Below are 21,172 nucleotides of genomic sequence, written 5' to 3'. Positions count from 1 at the left end.
TCTTCATCTTGAAGATCCTACCTCAACAAGCACCCAAGAATGCAAAGAATTCTTACAAATGTGGGATCTTCACGGACCAACCACGCAACCAACTCACACTAAAGGACATACACTAGACATTATCACACACAAATTTGATCCAGAATCAAACCTCATACTAACAAATACAAAATGGACACCCACACTGTGGTCAGACCACTATAAAGCATACATCTCCCTCCAATGGCGAACGAAAGACTCACTTAACAAACAAGAACGAAAAACCTACACCGCGAGAGGAAAAATAGACCCGATAAGATTCTGGCAACAGATCTACCACAATGGATGGACAATAAAGGCAGATACAAACCAATTCCTCCTAGAATGGGACGATAGATGCAGATCAATATTAGACAATATTGCTCCAACACAAACCAGATCCTCACACAGAAAGAACTCAATACCATGATTCAATGAAGAACTGAAAAAACTTAAAACACAAGTTAGAAGATTAGAATGAGCGTGAAATAAAAAGAAAGACGAACCCACACTGAAAGCCTGGAAGCAACTTCAAAGAAAATATAAGTATACCATAAGACAAACTAAAAGATTATATTACAAAACCGTAATTGGACCAAACTACAAGGACACACATAAACTCTTTCAACTCGTTAATAAACTATTAGACATCACACCAGTCACAACCAACAGCAAAGACACGCCAGAAGCAGACAATCTCGCGAGATACTTCAATGAGAAAATCGTACAACTGCGACGTAAAATACCTGTCAGTACCATAGACTACGCAGTACTCCTTGACTGTCTAGATCCAGACCCTGGTGTATACCCAGCAGACAGAATCTGGACCAACTTCGAGTTACTATCGGAGGATCTCATCTCCCAAACACTTAAAAGATTCACCAAATCTCATTGCAAATTAGACATATGCCCAAACAACCTTATGACATATGCCCCTCAACAATTTATAACAGACCTAACGATTCACTTGAACTACATGTTACAAAATGGACTCTTCCCAAAGGAAAAAGGAAACATTCTGCTCACCCCCATACCCAAAGATGCAAAGAAAAGTGCTAGTGAACTAACATAGTAACATAGTAGATGACGGCAGAAAAAGACCTGCATGGTCCACCCAGTCTGCCCACAAGATAAATTCATATGTGTATACCTTACCTTGATTCGTACCTGTCTTTTTCAGGGCACAGACTGTATAAGTCTACCCAGCAGAATTCCCCGCCTCCCATCACCGGCTCTGGCACAGACCGTATAAGTCTGCCTTCCACTATCCTCGCCTCCCAACCACCAACCCCTCTTCCCCCCACCTGCTCCGCCACCCAATTTCGGCTAAGCTTCTGAGGATCCATTCCTTCAGCACAGGATTCCTTTATGTATATCCCACGTATGTTTGAATTCCGTTACCGTTTTCATCTCCACCACCTCCCGCGGGAGGGCATTCCAAGCATCCATAAGTACATAAGTAATGCCATACTGGGAAAAGACCAAGGGTCCATCGAGCCCAGCATCTTGTCCACGACAGCGGCCAATCCAGGCCAAGGGCACCTGGCAAGCTTCCCAAACGTACAAACATTCTATACATGTTATTCCTGGGATTTTGGATTTTTCCAAGTCCGTTTAGTAGCGGTTTATGGACTTGTCCTTTAGGAAACCGTCCAACCCCTTTTTAAACTCTGCTAAGCTAACCGCCTTCACCACATTTTCCGGCAATGAATTCCAGAGTTTAATTACATGTTGGGTGAAGAAAAATTTTCTCCGATTTGTTTTAAATTTACTACACTGTAGTTTAATCGCATGCCCCCTAGTCCTAGTATTTTTGGAAAGCATGAACAGACGCTTCACATCCACCTGTTTCACTCCACTCATTATTTTATATACCTCTATCATGTCTCCCCTCAGTCGTCTCTTCTCCAAGCTGAATAGCCCTAGCCTCCTTAGTCTTTCTTCATAGGGAAGTCGTCCCATCCCCGCTATCATTTTAGTCGCCCTTCGCTGCACCTTTTCCAATTCTACTATATCTTTCTTGAGATGCGGCGACCAGAATTGAACACAAGGTGCGGTCGCACCATGGAGTGATACAACAGCATTATAACATCCTCACACCTGTTTTCCATACCTTTCCTAATAATACCCAACATTCTATTCGCTTTCCTAGCCGCAGCAGCACACTGAGCAGAAGGTTTCAGTGTGTTATCGACGACAACACCCAGATCCCTTTCTTGGTCCATAACTCCTAACGTGGAACCTTGCATGACGCAGCTATAATTCGGGTTCTTTTTTCCCACATGCATCACCTTGCACTTGCTCACATTAAACGTCATCTGCCATTTAGCTGCCCAGTCTCCCAGTCTCGTAAGGTCCTCTTGTAATTTTTCACAATCCTGTCGCGAGTTAACGACTTTGAATAACTTTGTGTCATCAGCAAATTTAATTATCTCGCTAGTTACTCCCATCTCTAAATCATTTATAAATATATTAAAAAGCAGCGGTCCTAGCACAGACCCCTGAGGAACCCCACTAACTACACTTCTCCATTGTGAATACTGCCCATTTAATCCCACTCTCTTTTTCCTATCCTTCAACCAGTTTTTAATCCACAATAGGACATTTCCTCCTATCCCATGACCCTCCAATTTCCTCTGTAGCCTTTCATGAGGTACCTTGTCAAACGCCTTTTGAAAATCCAGATACACAATATCAACCGGCTCCCATTTGTCCACATGTTTGTTTACTCCTTCAAAGAATTGGTCAGGCAAGATTTCCCCACACAAAAGCCGTGCTGACTCGGTCTCAGTAATCCATGTCCTCGGATGTGCTCTGTAATTTTGTTTTTAATAATAGCCTCTACCATTTTCCTCGGCACCGACGTCAGACTCACCGGTCTATAATTTCCCGGATCTCCCCTGGAGCCTTTTTTAAAAATGGGCGTTACATTGGCCACCCTCCAATCTTCCGGTACCACGCTCGATTTTAAGGATAAGTTGCATATCACTAGCAGTAGCTCCGCAAGCTCATTTTTCAGTTCTATCAGTACTCTAGGATGAATACCATCCGGTCCAGGAGATTTGCTACTCTTCAGTTTGCCGAACTGCCCCATTACGTCCTCCAGGTTTACCGTGAAGTCAGTAAGTTTCTCCGACTCGTCCGCTTGAAATACCATTTCCGACACCGGTATCCCACCCAAATCTTCCTCGGTGAAGACCGAAGGAAAGAATTCATTCAGTCTCTCCGCTACATCTTTGTCTTCCTTGATCGCCCCTTTTACCCCTCGGTCATCCAGCGGCCCAACCGATTCTTTTGCCGGCTTCCTGCTTTTAATATACCGAAAAAATTTTTACTATGTTTTTTTGCCTCTAATGCTATCTTTTTTTTCGTAATCCCTCTTGGCCTTCTTTATCTGCGCCTTGCATTTGCTTTGACACTCCTTATGCTGCTTCTTGTTATTTTCAGACGGTTCCTTCTTCCATTTTCTGAAGGCGTTTCTTTTAGCCCTAATAGCTGTGAAAAAATACTTCCTGACATCTTTCCTGAGTCTGCCCCCCTTCAATCTCATTTCATGTCCTCTCATTCTACCACCTTCCCATCTCTGGAAAAGATTTGTTTGCGGATTAATACCGTTCAAGTATTTGAACGTCTGTATCATATCATCCCTGTTCCTCCTTTCCTCCAGGGTATGTATACATGTTCAGGTCAGCAAGTCTCTCTTCATACGTCTTGGAACGCAAATGCCTTACCATTCTCGTAGCTTTTCTTTGCACCGCTTCCATTTTTTTAACATCCTTCGCAAGGTACGGCCATCAAAACTGAACACAATACTCCAGGTGGGGCCTCACCAACGACTTGTACAGGGGCATCAACACTTCCTTTCTTCTTCCTCTAACCAACTACAGGCCAGTAGCATCCATTCCCCTAATAACCAAACTAATGGAAGGAATGGTGACCAAACAACTCACAAACTACTTAAACAAATTCTCAATACTACACGACTCCCAGTCAGGATTTCGGTCTAACCACAGTACTGAAACAGTACTTGTCACTCTCATGAATAAATTCAAACAAACGATTGCAACTGGCAAGAACATACTACTTCTACAATTTGATATGTCTAGCGCCTTCGACATGGTTGATCATGGAATACTACTGCATATCCTCGAGTACTTCGGAATTGGAGGTAACGTTCTCAATTGGTTCAAGGGGTTCCTAACCACACGATCATACCAAGTGACATCTAATTCGACTACATCAGCCAAATGGACACCCGAATGTGGAGTTCCACAGGGATCCTCCCTCTCACCAACCTTATTCAACTTAATTATTATTATTATTATTATTATTATTACATTTGTATCCCACATTATCCCACCTTTTTGCGGGCTCAATGTGGCTTACAATTCATAATGGATACTGGAAATAGAAAAGAATGTACATTTGGTTTTACAGCAAGTTTTGGGTACATGATGGTGAAATACATAATACTGGAAATAGAAAAGAGTAGGTCCAAGAAAACACAAAGGCAGACGGTCTGCAAACTGTAATTTATTTTTAAACAGTATAGCAATACTTACTGTATATAAATACAAACAGCCCGACACAGGCCGTGTTTCGCCCAACTGGGCTGCTTCAGGGGCTATAAAAAAACATATAAATTGTCTGTTATAGTATCAAGCTACATATATAGATAACATATATAATATATATACATATATATGCACACACAACAAATATATCATCTATATAAATGTACATACATAAATCTAAAATGATACATACCAAAACATGCTCTATATAAAACACTTGTTGTTTAGGAAATACATATATAGAGAACACCATCTAAAATTATTAATAAAACGAAAAAATTAATAAAACGAAATAAAAAAGAACAGCTACATCCTACAATTATTGTAGTCCATATGCACATGTAGTAACAGTATCTGAACTATAAGCAAACATAGGCTAAGGCACCCACCTATACAAGAGTCCTTTGCTACCAAATATGAGGCAAATGGAGAATGTCCTGTCAATAACTAGAAGATGAGAAAGAATTTAAAAAATATTATTGGACAAACATCAAATGGTATCTACTAGTATAATAAAAAATGAAGAAGAAAAATTGAATTTAAAAACTTTTTCTAGACTCACATATACGGAGGATTGATTTGATCTGAAAAAAACAGCTGAATCAGAGATGCCAAAACATAATCTGCTGACCTGATAAGAAAGAGGATGAAAGTGAAAGTATGCGTTCGTCTATGAATGATCAATAGCGTCATTCTATACACTTCTCATAAAGAAATCGATAGTGACATCTTATATACTTATATACTTATATACTTTTTAAACCATTTAGTGCTTGCCGTTGACAAAGTTCTTCCAATAACATACAGCTAATATAGTCTTAAAACAGAGGTGCTACTTACGTAAAGCCAGTACTACGGTCTCATATCTCTGAGGTTGCTGAAAAAAAGCCGAAAACGAGCAAAGGAAGCTTTAAACAGGAAGCAAGGAGTCAAAGGTCAGGCTCAAAGACGCGGCGGTCCCGCAATGTTATATCTTTGAAAAGATAATATACCAGCTTGAAAAAATACAATTAATAACAACCAATGAAAAAACAAGCCATGCAAATTAATGAATATTAATAAAAATGAAAATAAAAATAAATATAAAAATAGATAAATTTCACAGCTGGTGACGTCACGATGATCGTGTACTAAATTGCTAAAAAAACTAGTTTAATGAAAGGGATATCCTGAACAATATATTTCTTTTTAATAATCTTTCTTTTCTTTATTTTAAAAGGAAACCAGGTAGTTAAGCGACCAACAAATCGAAACGAAAAAGGTCAAAGGTCAAAAGCGTCACTGATACAAACGGAACGTCTGAATAAATAAATATACAAACTAAGACGTGCTACTAATAAGATTCAACCCCTTTCAAGGGCCTATAAAATCAAATAAATGGTTAATAAAACTATATAATGGGGATGGATAAAATCTAAATAAAAGATCAAAATGACGCTGAGAAAATATCGCTACCACACGGCCCAAGTATCTGACAGACAAAGTGGATCAGATGTAGCACCTGATTTGTAAATCTAAGTGTAATACAGAATGAAAGTGAAAACATCTAATTAAAAATGAAAGGGTGAATAGCGGGACTAAAAATATTCCCTATATATAAAAATTATTTGTTGGGGGAAAAAATAATGATGGTCCAAAAGTGACATCAGGGAGATAGAAAAAGTGCAATACCAAAAGTGAATAAATGGAAAAAATAAATATGTGAATCTGGGTGCCGAACAATGACATCAGTAAAATAAGTGGATGGGAATAATAGACATATGGATAAAAAAGTGTATCTTATGAATCTGATTACCAAACAATGATATCAGTAAAAGATCAAAAAAGAGGTAATGAATAATGCAAAAGTGAATTGATAAAAAAAGAATAATGAAAGAATAATAATAGTGAAAAAATTGAGGAATGGACAAACTGGATGTATGGTGGATGTCTTAGATGCCTATCTCATTGTTGATTGACAATACTGTAAAATAGCACATAATAACATATATAGTACAAAGGAATCTTAAAACAACTGGAATCATAAAAGAGGGGGCCATTAAAAACAGGAATCATAAAAAAACAGACAGGTCTGTATCAGCATTTAAACCATGTGGATGGAGGGTATTTAAATTATAGATAAATTCCTGCTCTTTCCGTAACAGATGTGTGTCTGCCGAACCCCCTCTCGACTTGTTCTTATATACATAGATCACACAAAATTTATACTCATCAAACTTATGCCCTAAGGCCAATGAATGCTGTACTAATGGTTTTTCTAATGACTTGTTCTTTAAAGCGCTCCTATGTTCTATAATTCTAGTGTTAAGCTTCCTCTTTGTTTTGCCTATATAGGCTAGTTTGCAGGGACATATAGCGATGTATATCACTTTACTTGTCTGACAGAAAAATGTTGCAAATTAATTTCTTTGTTTGGTGATTGTACAAACAGATTTTTAGTCTTAATATTCACATTGCAAACAGAACATTTACCACACCGAAAATGGCCTTTAGGAAGATTACTTAGTGGTACATCTATATTGGGTAGTGTAGATGGGACGAGAAGATCTCTCAGATTCTTCTACAAAGATGTAGCGGAGAGACTGAATGAATTCTTTCCTTCGGTCTTCACCGAGGAAGATTTGGGTGGGATACCGGTGTCGGAAATGGTATTTCAAGCGGACGAGTCGGAGAAACTTACTGACTTCACGGTAAACCTGGAGGACATAATGGGGCAGTTCGGCAAACTGAAGAGTAGCAAATCTCCTGGACCGGATGGTATTCATCCTAGAGTACTGATAGAACTGAAAAATGAGCTTGCGGAGCTACTGCTAGTGATATGCAACTTATCCTTAAAATCGAGCGTGGTACCGGAAGATTGGAGGGTGGCCAATGTAACGCCCATTTTTAAAAAAGGCTCCAGGGGAGATCCGGGAAATTATAGACCGGTGAGTCTGACGTCGGTGCCGAGGAAAATGGTAGAGGCTATTATTAAAAACAAAATTACAGAGCACATCCGAGGACATGGATTACTGAGACCGAGTCAGCACGGCTTTTGTGTGGGGAAATCTTGCCTGACCAATTCTTTGAAGGAGTAAACAAACATGTGGACAAATGGGAGCCGGTTGATATTGTGTATCTGGATTTTCAAAAGGCGTTTGACAAGGTACCTCAGCATTTAGTTTCAGTTGAAATGCATCTGCCCAGGAGTTCATAATGTGTAGGCTTTGGTTGATTTCGTCGGAAATTTCTCTTAGATCGTGTTTGAATGGGATAAAGATTGTTACATCATCAGGATTTTTATATGGGTTTAGATTCTGATTCGATAGTAGCTTAGCCAAGGGTGTCATCATTAGGTTGAATATGGTCAGTGAGAGGGGGGATCCCTGTGGAACTCCGCATTCAGGTGTCCATGTGGCTGATGTAGTCGAGTTTGATGTCACTTGATATGAGCGGGTGGTTAGGAAACCCTTGATCCATCTGAGAACGTTACCTCCGATTCTGAAGTATTCGAGGATGTGTAATAAAATTCCATGGTCAACCATGTCAAATGCGCTTGACATGTCAAATTGTAACAGTAGTATGTTGTTGCCGTTTGCTATCAATTGTTTGAGTTTGGTCATAAGTGTGACTAGTACGGTTTCCGTACTGTGATTAGAGCGAAATCCTGATTGGGAATCGTGCTGTACCGAGAACTTGTTTAGATACTCTGTGAGCTGTTTGGTCACCATGCCTTCTGTTATTTTGGTGAATAAGGGAATGGATGCTACTGGTCTGTAGTTCGTTAGTTCATTAGTATTTTTATTTGCATCCTTGGGTATGGGGGTGAGTAGAATATTACCTTTCTCCTTTGGGAAGAGTCCATTTTGTAGCATGAAATTCACATGGTTAGTTAGGTCCATTATAAATTGTTGGGGGGGGGGTCGACTTCATGAGATTGTTTGGGCTTATATCTAATTTACAGCGAGATTTGGCGAATCTTTTTAAGTGTCTGTGAGATAAGATCTTCTGGTAGTATAGTGAATTCAGTAATGATGATACCCTTGGCTAAACTACTATCAAACCAAAACCTTAACCCATACATATACGCAGACGAAGTAACGATCTATATGCCATTCAAACAAGATTTAAAGAAAATTTCCAAAGACATCAACCAAAGTCTACACATCATGCATTCATGGGCGGATGCATTCCAGCTGAAACTCAATGCAGAAAAAACCCAATGCCTAATACTCACCTCTCAACATAACACGAACAAATTCACCACCATTAACACACCAAAACTGAATCTTCCAATTTCGGACACCCAAAAAATTCTTGGAGTTACCATTGAAAGACACCTAACACTTGAGAATCACGCGAAAAACACAACCAAGAAGATGTTCCACTCAATGTGGAAACTAAAAAGAGTAAGACCTTTCTTCCCAAGGACCATCTTCCGTAACCTGGTACAATCAATGGTACTCAGTCATCTAGACTAATGCAACGCACTCTATGCTGGCTGCAAAGAGCAAATAATCAAGAAACTTCAGACAGCCCAGAACACTGCAGCTAGACTCATATTCGGTAAAACAAAATATGAAAGTGCTAAACCCCTATGGGAAAACCTACACTGGCTCCCTCTTAAAGAACACATCATATTCAAAATATGCGGAATCGGAAAGAAGTAGAGAGATCATGGATGCTTTTCAAAGTGCTCTGCTCAGACAGATGGTGACGGAACCCACGAGGGAGGGAGCGACGCTGGATCTGGTGCTCACAAATGGGGATAGTGTGTCAAATGTCCGAGTGGGTGCCCACCTGGGTGGCAGTGACCATCAAATGGTTTGGTTTGATATGACTGCTGAAGTGGAGGGCAGCCACTCAAAAATCAAAGTGGGTGCCCACCTGGGTGGCAGTGACCATCAAACGGTTTGGTTTGATATGACTGCTGAAGTGGAGGGCAGCCACTCAAAAATCAAAGTCCTGAATTTCAAGCATGCTGACTTTAGTAAAATGGGGGAATACCTGAGGAAGGAGCTGATGGGATGGGAGGATGAACGAGAAGTGGAAGGACAGTGGTCCAAGCTGAAAGAAGCTATAAATAGTGCCACAAACCTTTATGTAAAGAGAATAAATAAAAGCAAGAGAAAAAGGAAACCGATATGGTTCTCCAAACAAGTGGCTGAGAAAATAAAGGCTAAAGAGTTGGCGTTCCTGAAATACAGAAAGACTCAAGAAGAGGAACAAGGGGAGGAATACCGGATGAAACTGAAAGAAGCCAAGAGAGAGATACGTTTGGCGAAAGCGCAAGCGGAAGAACAAATGGCTAGAAATGTAAGGAGGGGTGACAAAACTTTCTTCAGGTATATTAGTGAAAGGAGGAAGACTAAAAAGAGAATTGTGAGACTGAAAGATGCTCAAAACCACTATATAGATAATGATGAAGAAAAAGCAAATTTGCTAAATAGATACTTTTGTTCTGTTTTCACAGAAGAAAATCCTGGAGCAGGACCGCAACAGACTGGCAAAAGTACATGTGAGAATGGAGTGGATATAGCACCGTTCACGGAAGAGAGTGTGTATGAACAACTTAAAAATCTAAAGGTGGACAAAGCAGTGGGACTGAATGGGATCCACCCCAGGATATTGAGGGAGCTCAGAGAGGTTCTGGCAGGTCCTCTTAAAGATTTGTTTAATAAATCCTTGGAGACGGGAGAGGTTCCATGGGATTGGAGAACGGCGGAGGTGGTCCCTCTTCACAAAAGTGGTGATAGGGAAGAAACTGGAAACTACAGGCCGGTAAGCCTCACTTCAATTATTGGAAAAGTAATGGAAGCGATGCTGAAGTTAAGGATAGTGAATTTCCTGGAAGCCAATAAGTTGCAAGATCCGAGACAACATGGTTTTACCAAAGGGAAATCATGCCAAACGAATCTCATTGAATTCTTTGACTGGGTGACCGGAGAATTAAATCAAGGACGTGCTATGGACGTAATTTACTTAGATTTCAGCAAAGCTTTTGACACGGTTCCCCACAGGAGGCTCTTGAATAAACTAGACGGGCTGAAGATAGGACCCGAAGTGGTGAACTGGATTAGGAACTGGTTGACGGGCAGACGCCAGAGGGTGGTGGTAAATGGAGTTCGCTCGGAGGAGAGAAAGGTGAGTAGTGGAGTGCCTCAGGGATCGGTGCTGGGGCCGATTCTATTCAATATATTTGTGAGTGATATTGCCGAAGGCTTACAAGGTAAAGTTTGCCTTTTTGCGGATGACACCAAGATTTGCAACAGAGTGGACACCCCGGAGGGAGTGGAAAGCATGAAAAAAGATCTGCGGAAGCTAGAAGAATGGTCTAACATTTGGCAATTAAAATTCAATGCGAAGAAATGCAAAATGATGCAGTTATGGAGTAGAAATCCACGGGAGACATATGTGTTAGGCGATGAGAGTCTGATAGGTACAGACGGGGAGAGGGATCTTGGGGTGATAGTATCTGAGGACCTGAAGGCGACGAAACAGTGGTTCAAGGCGGTGGCCTTAGCTAGAAGGTTGCTAGGCTGTATAGAGAGAGGTGTGACCAGCAGAAGAAAAGAGGTTTTAATACCCCCTGTATAAGACGTTGGTGAGGCCCCACCTGGAGTATTGTGTTCAGTTTTGGAGGCCGTATCTTGTGAAGGATGTTAAAAAAATGGAAGCGGTGCAAAGAAAAGCTACGAGAATTGTATGGGATTTGCGTTACAAGATGTATGAGAAGAGACTTGTTAACCTGAACATGTATACCCTGGAGGAAAGGAGAAACAGTCATGATATGATACAGATGTTCAAATATTTGAAAGGTATTAATCCGCAAACAAACCTTTTCCGGAGAGGGGAAGGCGGTAGAACTCGAGGACATGAAATGAGATTGAAGAGGGGCAGACTCAAGAAAAATGTCAGGAAGTATTTTTTCACGGAGAGAGTGGTGTATGCTTGGAATGCCCTCCCGCGGGAGGTGGTGGAGATGAAAACGGTAACAGAATTCAAACATGCGTGGGATAAACATAAAGGAATCCTCCTCAGAAGGAAGGGATCCCCAGAAGCTTAGCCGGTGGTGGGAGGCACAGCTGGTGGTTGGGAGGTGGGGATAGTGCTGGGCAGACTTAAACGGTTTGTGCCAGAGCTGGTGGTGGGAGGCGGACAGTGGTGTGCTGGAGCAGGCTCTCACAGGCTCTCGAGAGCCGTTTGTTAAGTTTTTAAGAATTTTGGGAGCCGGTTCTCCATGGCTACTTTAACAAATGGATCCCAAAATGTGGGCTTGGGCCCCTCCTGAATTCTCTTTTACTTTGCTGGCGAGAGAGAGCCCCCTGTTAACAATTTACCAGCACATCCCTGGAGGCAGGGCTGGTGGTTGGGAGGCGGGGATAGTGCTGGGCAGACTTATACGGTCTGTGCCCTGAAAAAGACAGGTACAAATCAAGGTAAGGTATACACAAAAAATGGCACATGTGAGTTTATCTTGTTGGGCAGACTGGGTGGACCGTGCAGGTCTTATTCTGCCGTCATCCACTATGTTACTATGTTAGTTCACAAAATCATTCACGGAGATGCCCCAGTCTACACGTCAGACCTGATAGACTTGCCACCCAGGAATGCTAAAAAATCATCCCACACATTCCTTAATCTTCACTTCCCCAATTGCAAAGGTCTAAAGTACAAACTAACGCATGCCTCAACCTTCTCCTACTTGAGCACACAATTCTGGAATGTACTGCCACACAACTTAAAAACGATCTATGAACTAGCTAACTTCCGCAAACTACTGAAGACCCATATCTTTAACAAGGCATACCACAAAGATCAACAAATATGATCTCCTCCACATATATCCAGTATTGTCTTATAATATTTGCTTGTTATACTACTATCATGCTTTATCATTATCATGTTACCCAAAAGACTTCTGTAATACTAAATGTCTATTCTCTTATGTATTTCCACTATCCATGATGTATTGTAAGCCACATTGAGCCTGCAAAGAGGTGGGAAAATGTGGGATACAAATGCAATAAATAAATAAATGATGAAGTCTAACAGACGTTAAATACCAGCGGTAAATTAATTTAGTACAGTTTTCTGGTATGTTCACAACTGGGGAAACCTTAACAGAGGCAATCTCCATCACCTGCCAATCATCAGCCCCATAACTCATGTCCAATTTGGCTTCCCAGCTTCTACGATGTCTACAAGCTGACGGCAGGGCATCTCTCAAATGGCAATAAAGCCAGGAAATAAGAAACCTAGTGCCCTTAAAGCCAGCACATACACATTCTAAAAAGGTTTCCTCCCCTAACAGTTTGTCTTTCAAATTGGAGTAAGTAAAGAAGTGAATGAGCTGATGGTAAGCATAGAAAACACTCTGGGGTAGCTGATAAGTGGCAACCAAATTGGAAAAGGAAAGGACACTATCATCATCCACCAACTGTCCCAAACATGTCAATCCACTTCTCCTCCACCTGGTGAAAACTGAAGGGAAACAGCCCGGGGGAAATGCAATAGGTGACAACCATGACTTATAGAACCCCCGAGCTCTATCCAATTTATCCCAGCAAGAAAAAATGTGCTGAATGATCGGGCAGAGGGCTGATCTCAAGTGTCTATGTTTGGGTGGCAACCAAAGCAACTGCCCTAACTGCAACCATATGCTGCTCTAAATGTACCCATAGCTTATGACTATGAGCTTGATATCATTTTACTGCTGCTTTAGCTTGACCAGCTCTATGGTAGAGATCCAAGTGAGGGACACCCAGACCACCCCAAGTCTTGTGAGCGAAATACAGAATAGAGCGTGGGATCCTAGGTTGCTTTCCATGCCAGATAAATTTCAGAAGGCATGTATGTAAGGACAAGTAGCTGATTACTAAGATTAGTAAGTGGGGCAATACATTAATTTTCACCGTAGCAATTCTTCCAAACCAAGACAAATCTTCCCGAATCTGTTTTAAGCAGGGGAGTATAATTGGCAGAGTTTAGGTCTTCAAGTTTTCTTGTTATGCAACCCCCCAAATATTGCAAAACATTGGGCACCCAAGTCAGAGGGTAGAGTCGCTTACATGTTTGGTATTCGTCAGCAGGTAGGCACTGAGCCATTGCTTCAGTCTTAGTGAAATTCATTTTAAACACCGATACTTGGCCATAGGATTCAAATTCTTGAAATAATGCTGGAAGAAGTCCAAAGGCGAAGAAAGGGTCAAAAGAACATCATCAGCGAAAAGAGCCACCTTGGACTCCCAGCCTCCAACTTGTAACCCATGGATCCTCAGGTTATTTCTAATTTTAAGTGTTAAGGGCTCCATGACTAAAGCAAAGAGGAGGGGCGAGAAAGGGCATCCCTGACAAGTACCTCTCTGTAAATCAAAGAAAGGTGAGTGACTCCCATTTATTCTGACACATGCTCCGGTTGAAGAGTAAAATTCTTGAATCCACCCAATGAAACCCGAACCAAACCCAAAACCTCTTAGAACTTGAAACAAAAAAGGCCAGTGAACCCTATCAAAGGCTTTCTTGGGATCGATACTGAGCAACAGTAAGGCTGTTTTTGCTGTCTAGCTAAGTACATCAAGTCCAGTGTACACCTAATGTTATCAGAGGCCTGCTGATTAGAAATAAAGCCCACCTGGTCTGGGTGAATCATAGATGGTAAGACATCCACCAACCTCAAGGCCAGCACTTTTGCCAGAATTCTAACTTCTCTGTTCAGAACTGATATTGGATGGTATGAGGCGCATTCAGTCACTTCCTTGTTGGGCTTAAAGATTACAGCTACCCATGCCTCTTTCATAGTAGGTGGTAAGGTCAATACAGGTGCCAATTGGGTAGCAAAAGACTTATAAAATTCACCAGTAAATCCATCTGCCTGGTGGTTAACCTGTTTTAAATGATCTAATTGACTTAAGAACCTCCTGCACTGTAACAGAAGCATCAAGTATGGTCAACTGTGCTGGCGTCAAGGCCGGGAGATCCATCCCCTCGAGATATAACTGAATATCATTCTCCTGTTTAGACAGATTTCAAGTGTAAAGATCTTCATAAAATCTGCCAAATCATTTCCGTATGGCTTGGGATATGGTAAGAACCTCACCAGAGCTCCCTTTTATTCGAAATACAGTTCTCTCAGCATGCGGTTTACAACGTTTTGTTGCCATCTGATTTACTGATCTTGTTCCATTCTTTATATCTATGTAATCGCAATTTTTCATTAAGGAAATCAAGATCCTTAGAAAGCACAGTGTCCAACTGCAAACGTGCAGACTGCAAATCTCTATAGATCCTAGAGGAGCCTGTTTGTTTATGTTTAATTTCCAAGTCTCGAATCTGGTGTCTCCAATGCAATGCAGCAGATTCCCGTTGTCACTTGAGATGACCCGCTTGCCTCATAAATTATCCCCTTGATACCACTTTGAGGGCATCCCAAATAAGTACTTTAATATACTCTTTACAGGTATAGTTGTCCCGGAATGGGGTGTTATTAAACATCCATTGTCTGTCTGAACGAGTGTATTGATAGTAAGAGTACATGGGGCATGGTCTGAAAAAAGTAATATTTCCTATCTTTGCCTCAAGAACATTCCCTCCCAATAATTTGTGTAAAAAGAGGAAATCAGTCTGTAAATATGAAGCATGAACTGATGAGTAAAAGGAGTAGTCCCGATCAAGGGGATGAAAGTCTCTCCACGAATCCCATGAGTCCCAAAAATGTGGCAGCTTCCTTTATGATTTCAAACATTTACAAAGGAGTCACTCCTAAAAGTTTTTGAGCACTGAACAGTACCACACCGTAACAGTCCCTTAGGAAATTGCATAATAAGTTTATCACTTATCTCAACAATCTTGTCCATGCAGCAGCTCCTTTGTTGTTATATTCTTGTGCGTTTTTGAATCTCAAAAATCTATAGCAGCCTCGTTTTTAAATTCGAGCGCGGAGAGTCACTCGTATGAATACTTAAGCATTAAACGCTTCAACTCCACGTGATTGAGGCTCCGTTTTCAGAGTTAATAATGACTGCGCTTCCACCAATCTATCGACTGTGGATCCTTAACATAAATAGCATGATGACCTCCATTTATAATGACGCTTCAGTGTAGCTGAAAGGCTTCCATGACAACTCCAAATTCAATCAGATCACTGACTGATCATTAGTTCCTCTGTGCGTGACCGCATTTTGTGGTACTTCTTCAGGAGGAACCACTTTCCATAATCTGTAACAATTCAACAACATGTCCCCAAATCACAACCGTCTTAGTTACATTGGCAACACAATTAAACCATCATTTTATACCATTATTGTTAATAATAGTAGTGGCTGCTTACCAGCGGGACTGCTGTCCAGGCGAAGTCCCGGACTTCCGCCTCTGAGGCTTCATACCCGTATCTTCTCCTACTGGGAGACCTCTCGATTCAACCATCCCTTATTTAAAGAAACAGTCCCTCATAACCACCTCCAAGTTGAGTCCCTTTGGGGCCACCGTATTCCATGAAAAAATATAACGCTGCTCAATCACCAAAAGTTGCCCACTAACGTCCCCTCCTCTGGGGGGGAGCGACCTGAACCAGAACTATACACTTAAGATCTTCAATTGAGTGATTGAAGCTGCCACATTTTTGGGACTCAAATATGTATGTGATGATATAACAACAAAAGAGTGATTACTCAGATAAGATTGTTGAGATCAGTGATAAGCTCATTAAGCAATTTTGACAAGTTGGCTCGATGTGAATCTTTGAATGACGTAGTGAATGTGGAGTGGGAGTGAGTTCTATGTAAACCTCAGGGAAATATATGTATAGGTGGAATTTGATACAATAAAATGTATGTGGAAATTTAAAAAAATGTCTGGAGTACCTTAAGACAATTTGTTGGATTAACTGTATTCTGGTGATTAATATAATATCCCCTTGTGTTTAATTAGTTAAAATTTAATGCCAAGAAGTGCAGAGTGATGCACTTGGGGTGCAGAAACCCAAAAGAGAGATACCGAACAGGAGGGGAGAGAATTAGTAAGCTCGACTCAGGAGAGAGACCTTGGGGTGTTGGTATGAGAGGATATGAAGGTGAAGAAACAATGTGACAAGGCGACAGCTGTGGCCAGAAGGATGATAGGCTGCATAGAGAGGGGTATAACCAGCAGAAGAAAGGAGGGGGCTGACTCAGGAGTAATGTCAGTAAGTATTTTTTCACAGAAAAGGTGGTAGATACACGGTGAAGATAAAAACGGTAATGGAATTCAAAAATATGTGGGATAAACATAAAGGAATCCTATTTAGAAGGAATGGATCTATGGAATCTTAGTGGAAATTGGGTGGCAATTCTGGAAATTGGGAAGCAAAACCAGTGCTGGGCAGATTTCTACGGTCTACGCCCTGATCATAACTGAATAGATATGGATGAGCTGAAGTGTAAATTTTAAGGGGCTTCGACGTTAGCTTCAGAACTTTTAGTACAAGAAGAGTACTGGGCAGACTTCTACGTTCTGTGCCCTGAGAATGGCAAGGACAAATCAAACTCAGGTATACATTTAAAGTATCACATACCATGTAAAATGAGTTTATCTTGTTGGGCAGACTGGATGGACCGTTCAGGTCTTTATCTGCCATAATTTACTATGTTAATCTGGGGTTCTTTGTGACTTTGTGAATGATTTTCAGGTCTGTTTTTAGGGTTATCTTGACAGGAAATTACCAAAGAGCAGAGTTACAGTGTTTAGCTTTTTATGTTTCTAGATTATGTGTATGACAGCAGATAGATCGTTCCCCAAATATTTAGAAATTGTATTGTAACTGTATCCACAAAGATGATCAACTACTCATTGCTGTAGTCCTTTAAAAATTCTTTTGACCATTTCTTAATGAATCTCCATTAACTTTATGTAAACTCCAAACTCAAAACAATTTGGATCTTAACATAGGCCAGGATGCCCAACCACAGAGACATAGAAAATGTAGATAAAAAGCATATGGCCTCTCCAATCTGCCATACACACTATCTACAATCCCTCCTCTCCCTTAGAGATCCTCTGTGCTTCAGCCATGCTTTCTTGAGTTCAGATACAATGAGAGTATTTAAATATCATATTTTCCTTTCTTCCAAAGTATACATATTGAGATCTTTAAGTATGTCCTCATATGCTTTATAACGAAGATCACGGACCATTTTACTAGCCATCCTGTAGAAAATCTCCATCCTGTTTTATCTTTTTGAAGGTGTAGTCTCCAGAATTGTACACAGTACTCTATTCTGAATGGGTTCTTGCCTTCTTTTTTCTGCTGGCTATTCCTTTCTTTATTCAACCAAGCATCATTCTAGCTTTTGCCTTCAGCTTTTCTCTAAATGTTTGGTCACCTTATCAGATATGATCACCCCCAAAATCTGCTCTGCTTTCATGCACAGAAATACTTCATCACCTATACTGTACTTCTCCCTCTATTTTGTTCAGCCTGATGCATGACCCTGCATTTTTTTTAGCATTAAATCTTAGCTGCCAAAATCTAGACCATTCTTCAGGCTCTTTTCATGTTATCAACACTGTCAGGTATCATCTGCAAAGAGGCAAACCTTACCAGCTAGCCCTGCCGCAGTATCACTTACTAAGTACACCACATCTAGCATTCTCCGTTGAACCAACTCTGTCATCCAGTCAGAGAAATTAATTGGCTTCATCTGGCAAGATCTACCTTTAGTAAAACCATGCTGCTTTGGATCCTGCAAACCATTGGATTCCAGAAACTTCACTATCCTTTCTTTTTGAAGCATTTCCATTAATTTACACAGAGGTCAGACTAACTGGCCAAATAGTTCCCAACCTTCTCCTTTCACTTTTGTGGAGAGGAACCACATCCATCCTTCTCTACTCCCGACTCTAAGGAAATGTTGAAAAGGTCAGATAACAGAGCCTTCAGATCCTCCTTAAGTTCCCTCAATACTGTCGGCTATATCTCATGCTTCCCCATTGCATTGTCAGCCTTTAGTTTATCTAACTAGCTCCTCATGAATGATCTTCTGAAAATTGTTCAAGGTCTACTAGATTTGCATTCCTGTTTGTGTTTATTTTCTGTGGTCCTACTTCAGCCCTTCATCTGTGAGCATAGAACAGAAATATCTTCAGTTTGCATCTTTGCTTTCCTGGCTACTTTACCAGATTCTGTATCTTTTCATTATATTATTGCTGCCTTCTTCTTTTTGTGATCTGTTATACTTTATGAAGGCTAACCTCATTTTCCTTACCTTTTTAGCTACTATTTTTGAAAACCAAAGTGGACTTGTAATGCCACAAGTAATGCCACACTGGGAAAAGGACCTTTGGTCTTTTCCCAGTGTGGCATTACTTGTTCTCAGTACAAAAAACAGAAGAAACCAGTCTTCGCAACTCAAGGTATTTGCCCATCTTGACAATTATAGTTTTTTTTAAAGTCTAGAACCTTCATTTTTGAATGAACCCTTTCCACGTGTGTCTTAATATTGAACCATGCCATCTGGTGACCACTGGATGCCTGATGATCACCCACTGTGATGTCAGAAGCACTCTCCCCATTCAAAAGCTCCAGGACCACCTCATCCCGTGTGGGTTCCATTATCAAGTACTGAAAGAAGTCTTTCTGTACAGAATGTAGGATCTCCCTTCTTGAAAACACTGCAACAGAAATGACTCTGTCAACATCCAGCATATTGAAATTACCTATTAGTAGTGTTTCCTCTTTCATAGCTACATTGTGAATGTCTCTGTCCACTTCTTGTGCCTATGAAAGATGCCTATATATCATTCTAATGTAAATAGATTTTCCGTTCCCTCTTTCCAGATTAAACTATAGTGCTTCTTCCATACCCCATAAGTCCTGCAATTCTGTTGTATAGATTTACTCTCTAGGGTGAATTTCCTAGTTATCCAATTATTTAAGTACGTGATTCTAATAAGCCAGTTAATGTGCTCAGGAAATTAGGAGTTCACTTACTGGTTTACACATTGATTCTGAATCATTCTTAAAGTTACTGCCTTGTACATTATTGTACCTCAGAAAACACAAAATTGTTTAATTTATATCCTTATTGCAAAAGAAAAGACTGGTTTCAGTTAAACAAGGGTAATAGTGATAATTTATATTCATTATTGTTATACTTGGGGTTCACAAACTTCTTCTCGACACTATGTGTGAAAATATGCAGCAAGTGCATATGCTGAACGTGTCCTCATAGTTTGCAGCTATGTGGGCTGCTTTAAAACAAAGTCTCCAAATGCTGTCTAGTAAACTTTCTGTTTTTATTGTATCTAGAATATTCAGCAGAACTGCACCCTAAAAACACTCTTGATGGTGAATCTAATGAAGTTATGTTTCTGCTCAGGTAAATAAAAAATAAAACAGCACTTAGATTTTGATTAAACATTTTGGTTCTTGACACATCCTATGCATAGGGATGTTTTTGGTATCAAAACCTGATTATTGCCATCATTACCAGCCATAAATGGATGGCTAAATTATTTATATATAGGCATTAGTTTAAAGTCTCAAATCCTGTAACAATAAGATCCATTTACGTGGTTTTGAGAGCAGCTAAAATATGTCCACAAGTTTATTAGTAAATTATGATTTTGTTTTCTTTCTTTTATTCCTTCTCATTCTTATCTTTCATAGAGTACCATTGTGCTCATACTTTGGGGTCATACTAAGGTGCACTTATGGATTTAGTGCACACTAACTGCTAAGAAGCCCATAGGTTTTAAAATGGGCTTTTTAGCATTCAGCCCACGCTAAATTCATTAGAGCCCCTTAGTAAAAGGACCCCTTTATGATAGTAATGTGAAATTTAAGGTAAATAGCATTCTCCAAGGACAAGCAGGCTGCTTTTTCTCACTGATGAGTTGCCGTCCACGGCAGCCCAGGAATGGCAATTTTCCGAGCAAAATAACAAAAACTTTGCCAGAGTTTTCCAGTGCGCAGGGCGCGAGCACCGCGCATGCGCGGCCGTCTTCCTGCCCGTCGAGCGAGAGTCCCACTCAGTTTTTCTTTTTCTGCGGTGAAGAGTGGCTGCTTCGTCGTCTCTGTCCTTTGGCCCAGTGAGAAAAGAGTCTTCCTTTTTGGAGTTTTTTTGCAGTTTTTCTCCCTCTTTTATTTTGTTTGTCCTGTCTATAACACTAAAAAAAAAAAAAGTCCCTTATATCTTAGTTTGGCCCCTTTTAAGTTTTTTTTTAGTTTTCATCGCGGCTCTTTTAGGCTGCGCGTACGCATTTCTCAATTTTGTGCCCTTTTTATTGGCACAATCGAGATTTTTGACTTCGCCGCCGCTGTTTTTCCGTCTATGTCATCGAGGACTCCCAGCGGCTTCAAGAAGTGTACTCGGTGTAACCGGTCGATCTCAGGTACCGATCCCCACGCGTGGTGTCTTCAGTGCCTTGGGCCCAACCATTGCCCAGACGCATGTAAGCTGTGTCTTAGCCTTAAAAGGCGGACACAAGCGTCGAGAAAAGCTCTTCAGGACTGTCTTTTTGGAGCTTCAACCGGTTCTTCGGCGTCGACAGCAGTACTGAGGTTGGCGGCGTCGATATCGGCACCGAAGATGGCATCGACTTCTGGAGTGCAAGTAATGGCTGTC

The 21,172-nt window shown here is 40.7% G+C and overlaps 1 protein-coding gene across 1 annotated transcript in view; it reads left to right on the top strand.

Moving 5' to 3' along the window:
* ULK4 (unc-51 like kinase 4) overlaps positions 1–21,172 on the top strand; it is a gene marked incomplete in the record, with an annotated part of 1,752,451 nt that overhangs the window by 461,565 nt on the left and 1,269,714 nt on the right. The window contains 1 exon segment of the mRNA XM_030209369.1: positions 19,855–19,924. Within this exon segment, the coding sequence (XP_030065229.1) occupies positions 19,855–19,924 (70 nt within the window).

Source organism: Microcaecilia unicolor, chromosome 1 (assembly GCF_901765095.1).
Source record: "Microcaecilia unicolor chromosome 1, aMicUni1.1, whole genome shotgun sequence".
NCBI classification, from domain to species: domain Eukaryota; kingdom Metazoa; phylum Chordata; class Amphibia; order Gymnophiona; family Siphonopidae; genus Microcaecilia; species Microcaecilia unicolor.
Note: the sequence above shows the minus strand (reverse complement) of the source record. Positions and strands in the feature narration are given on the sequence as shown.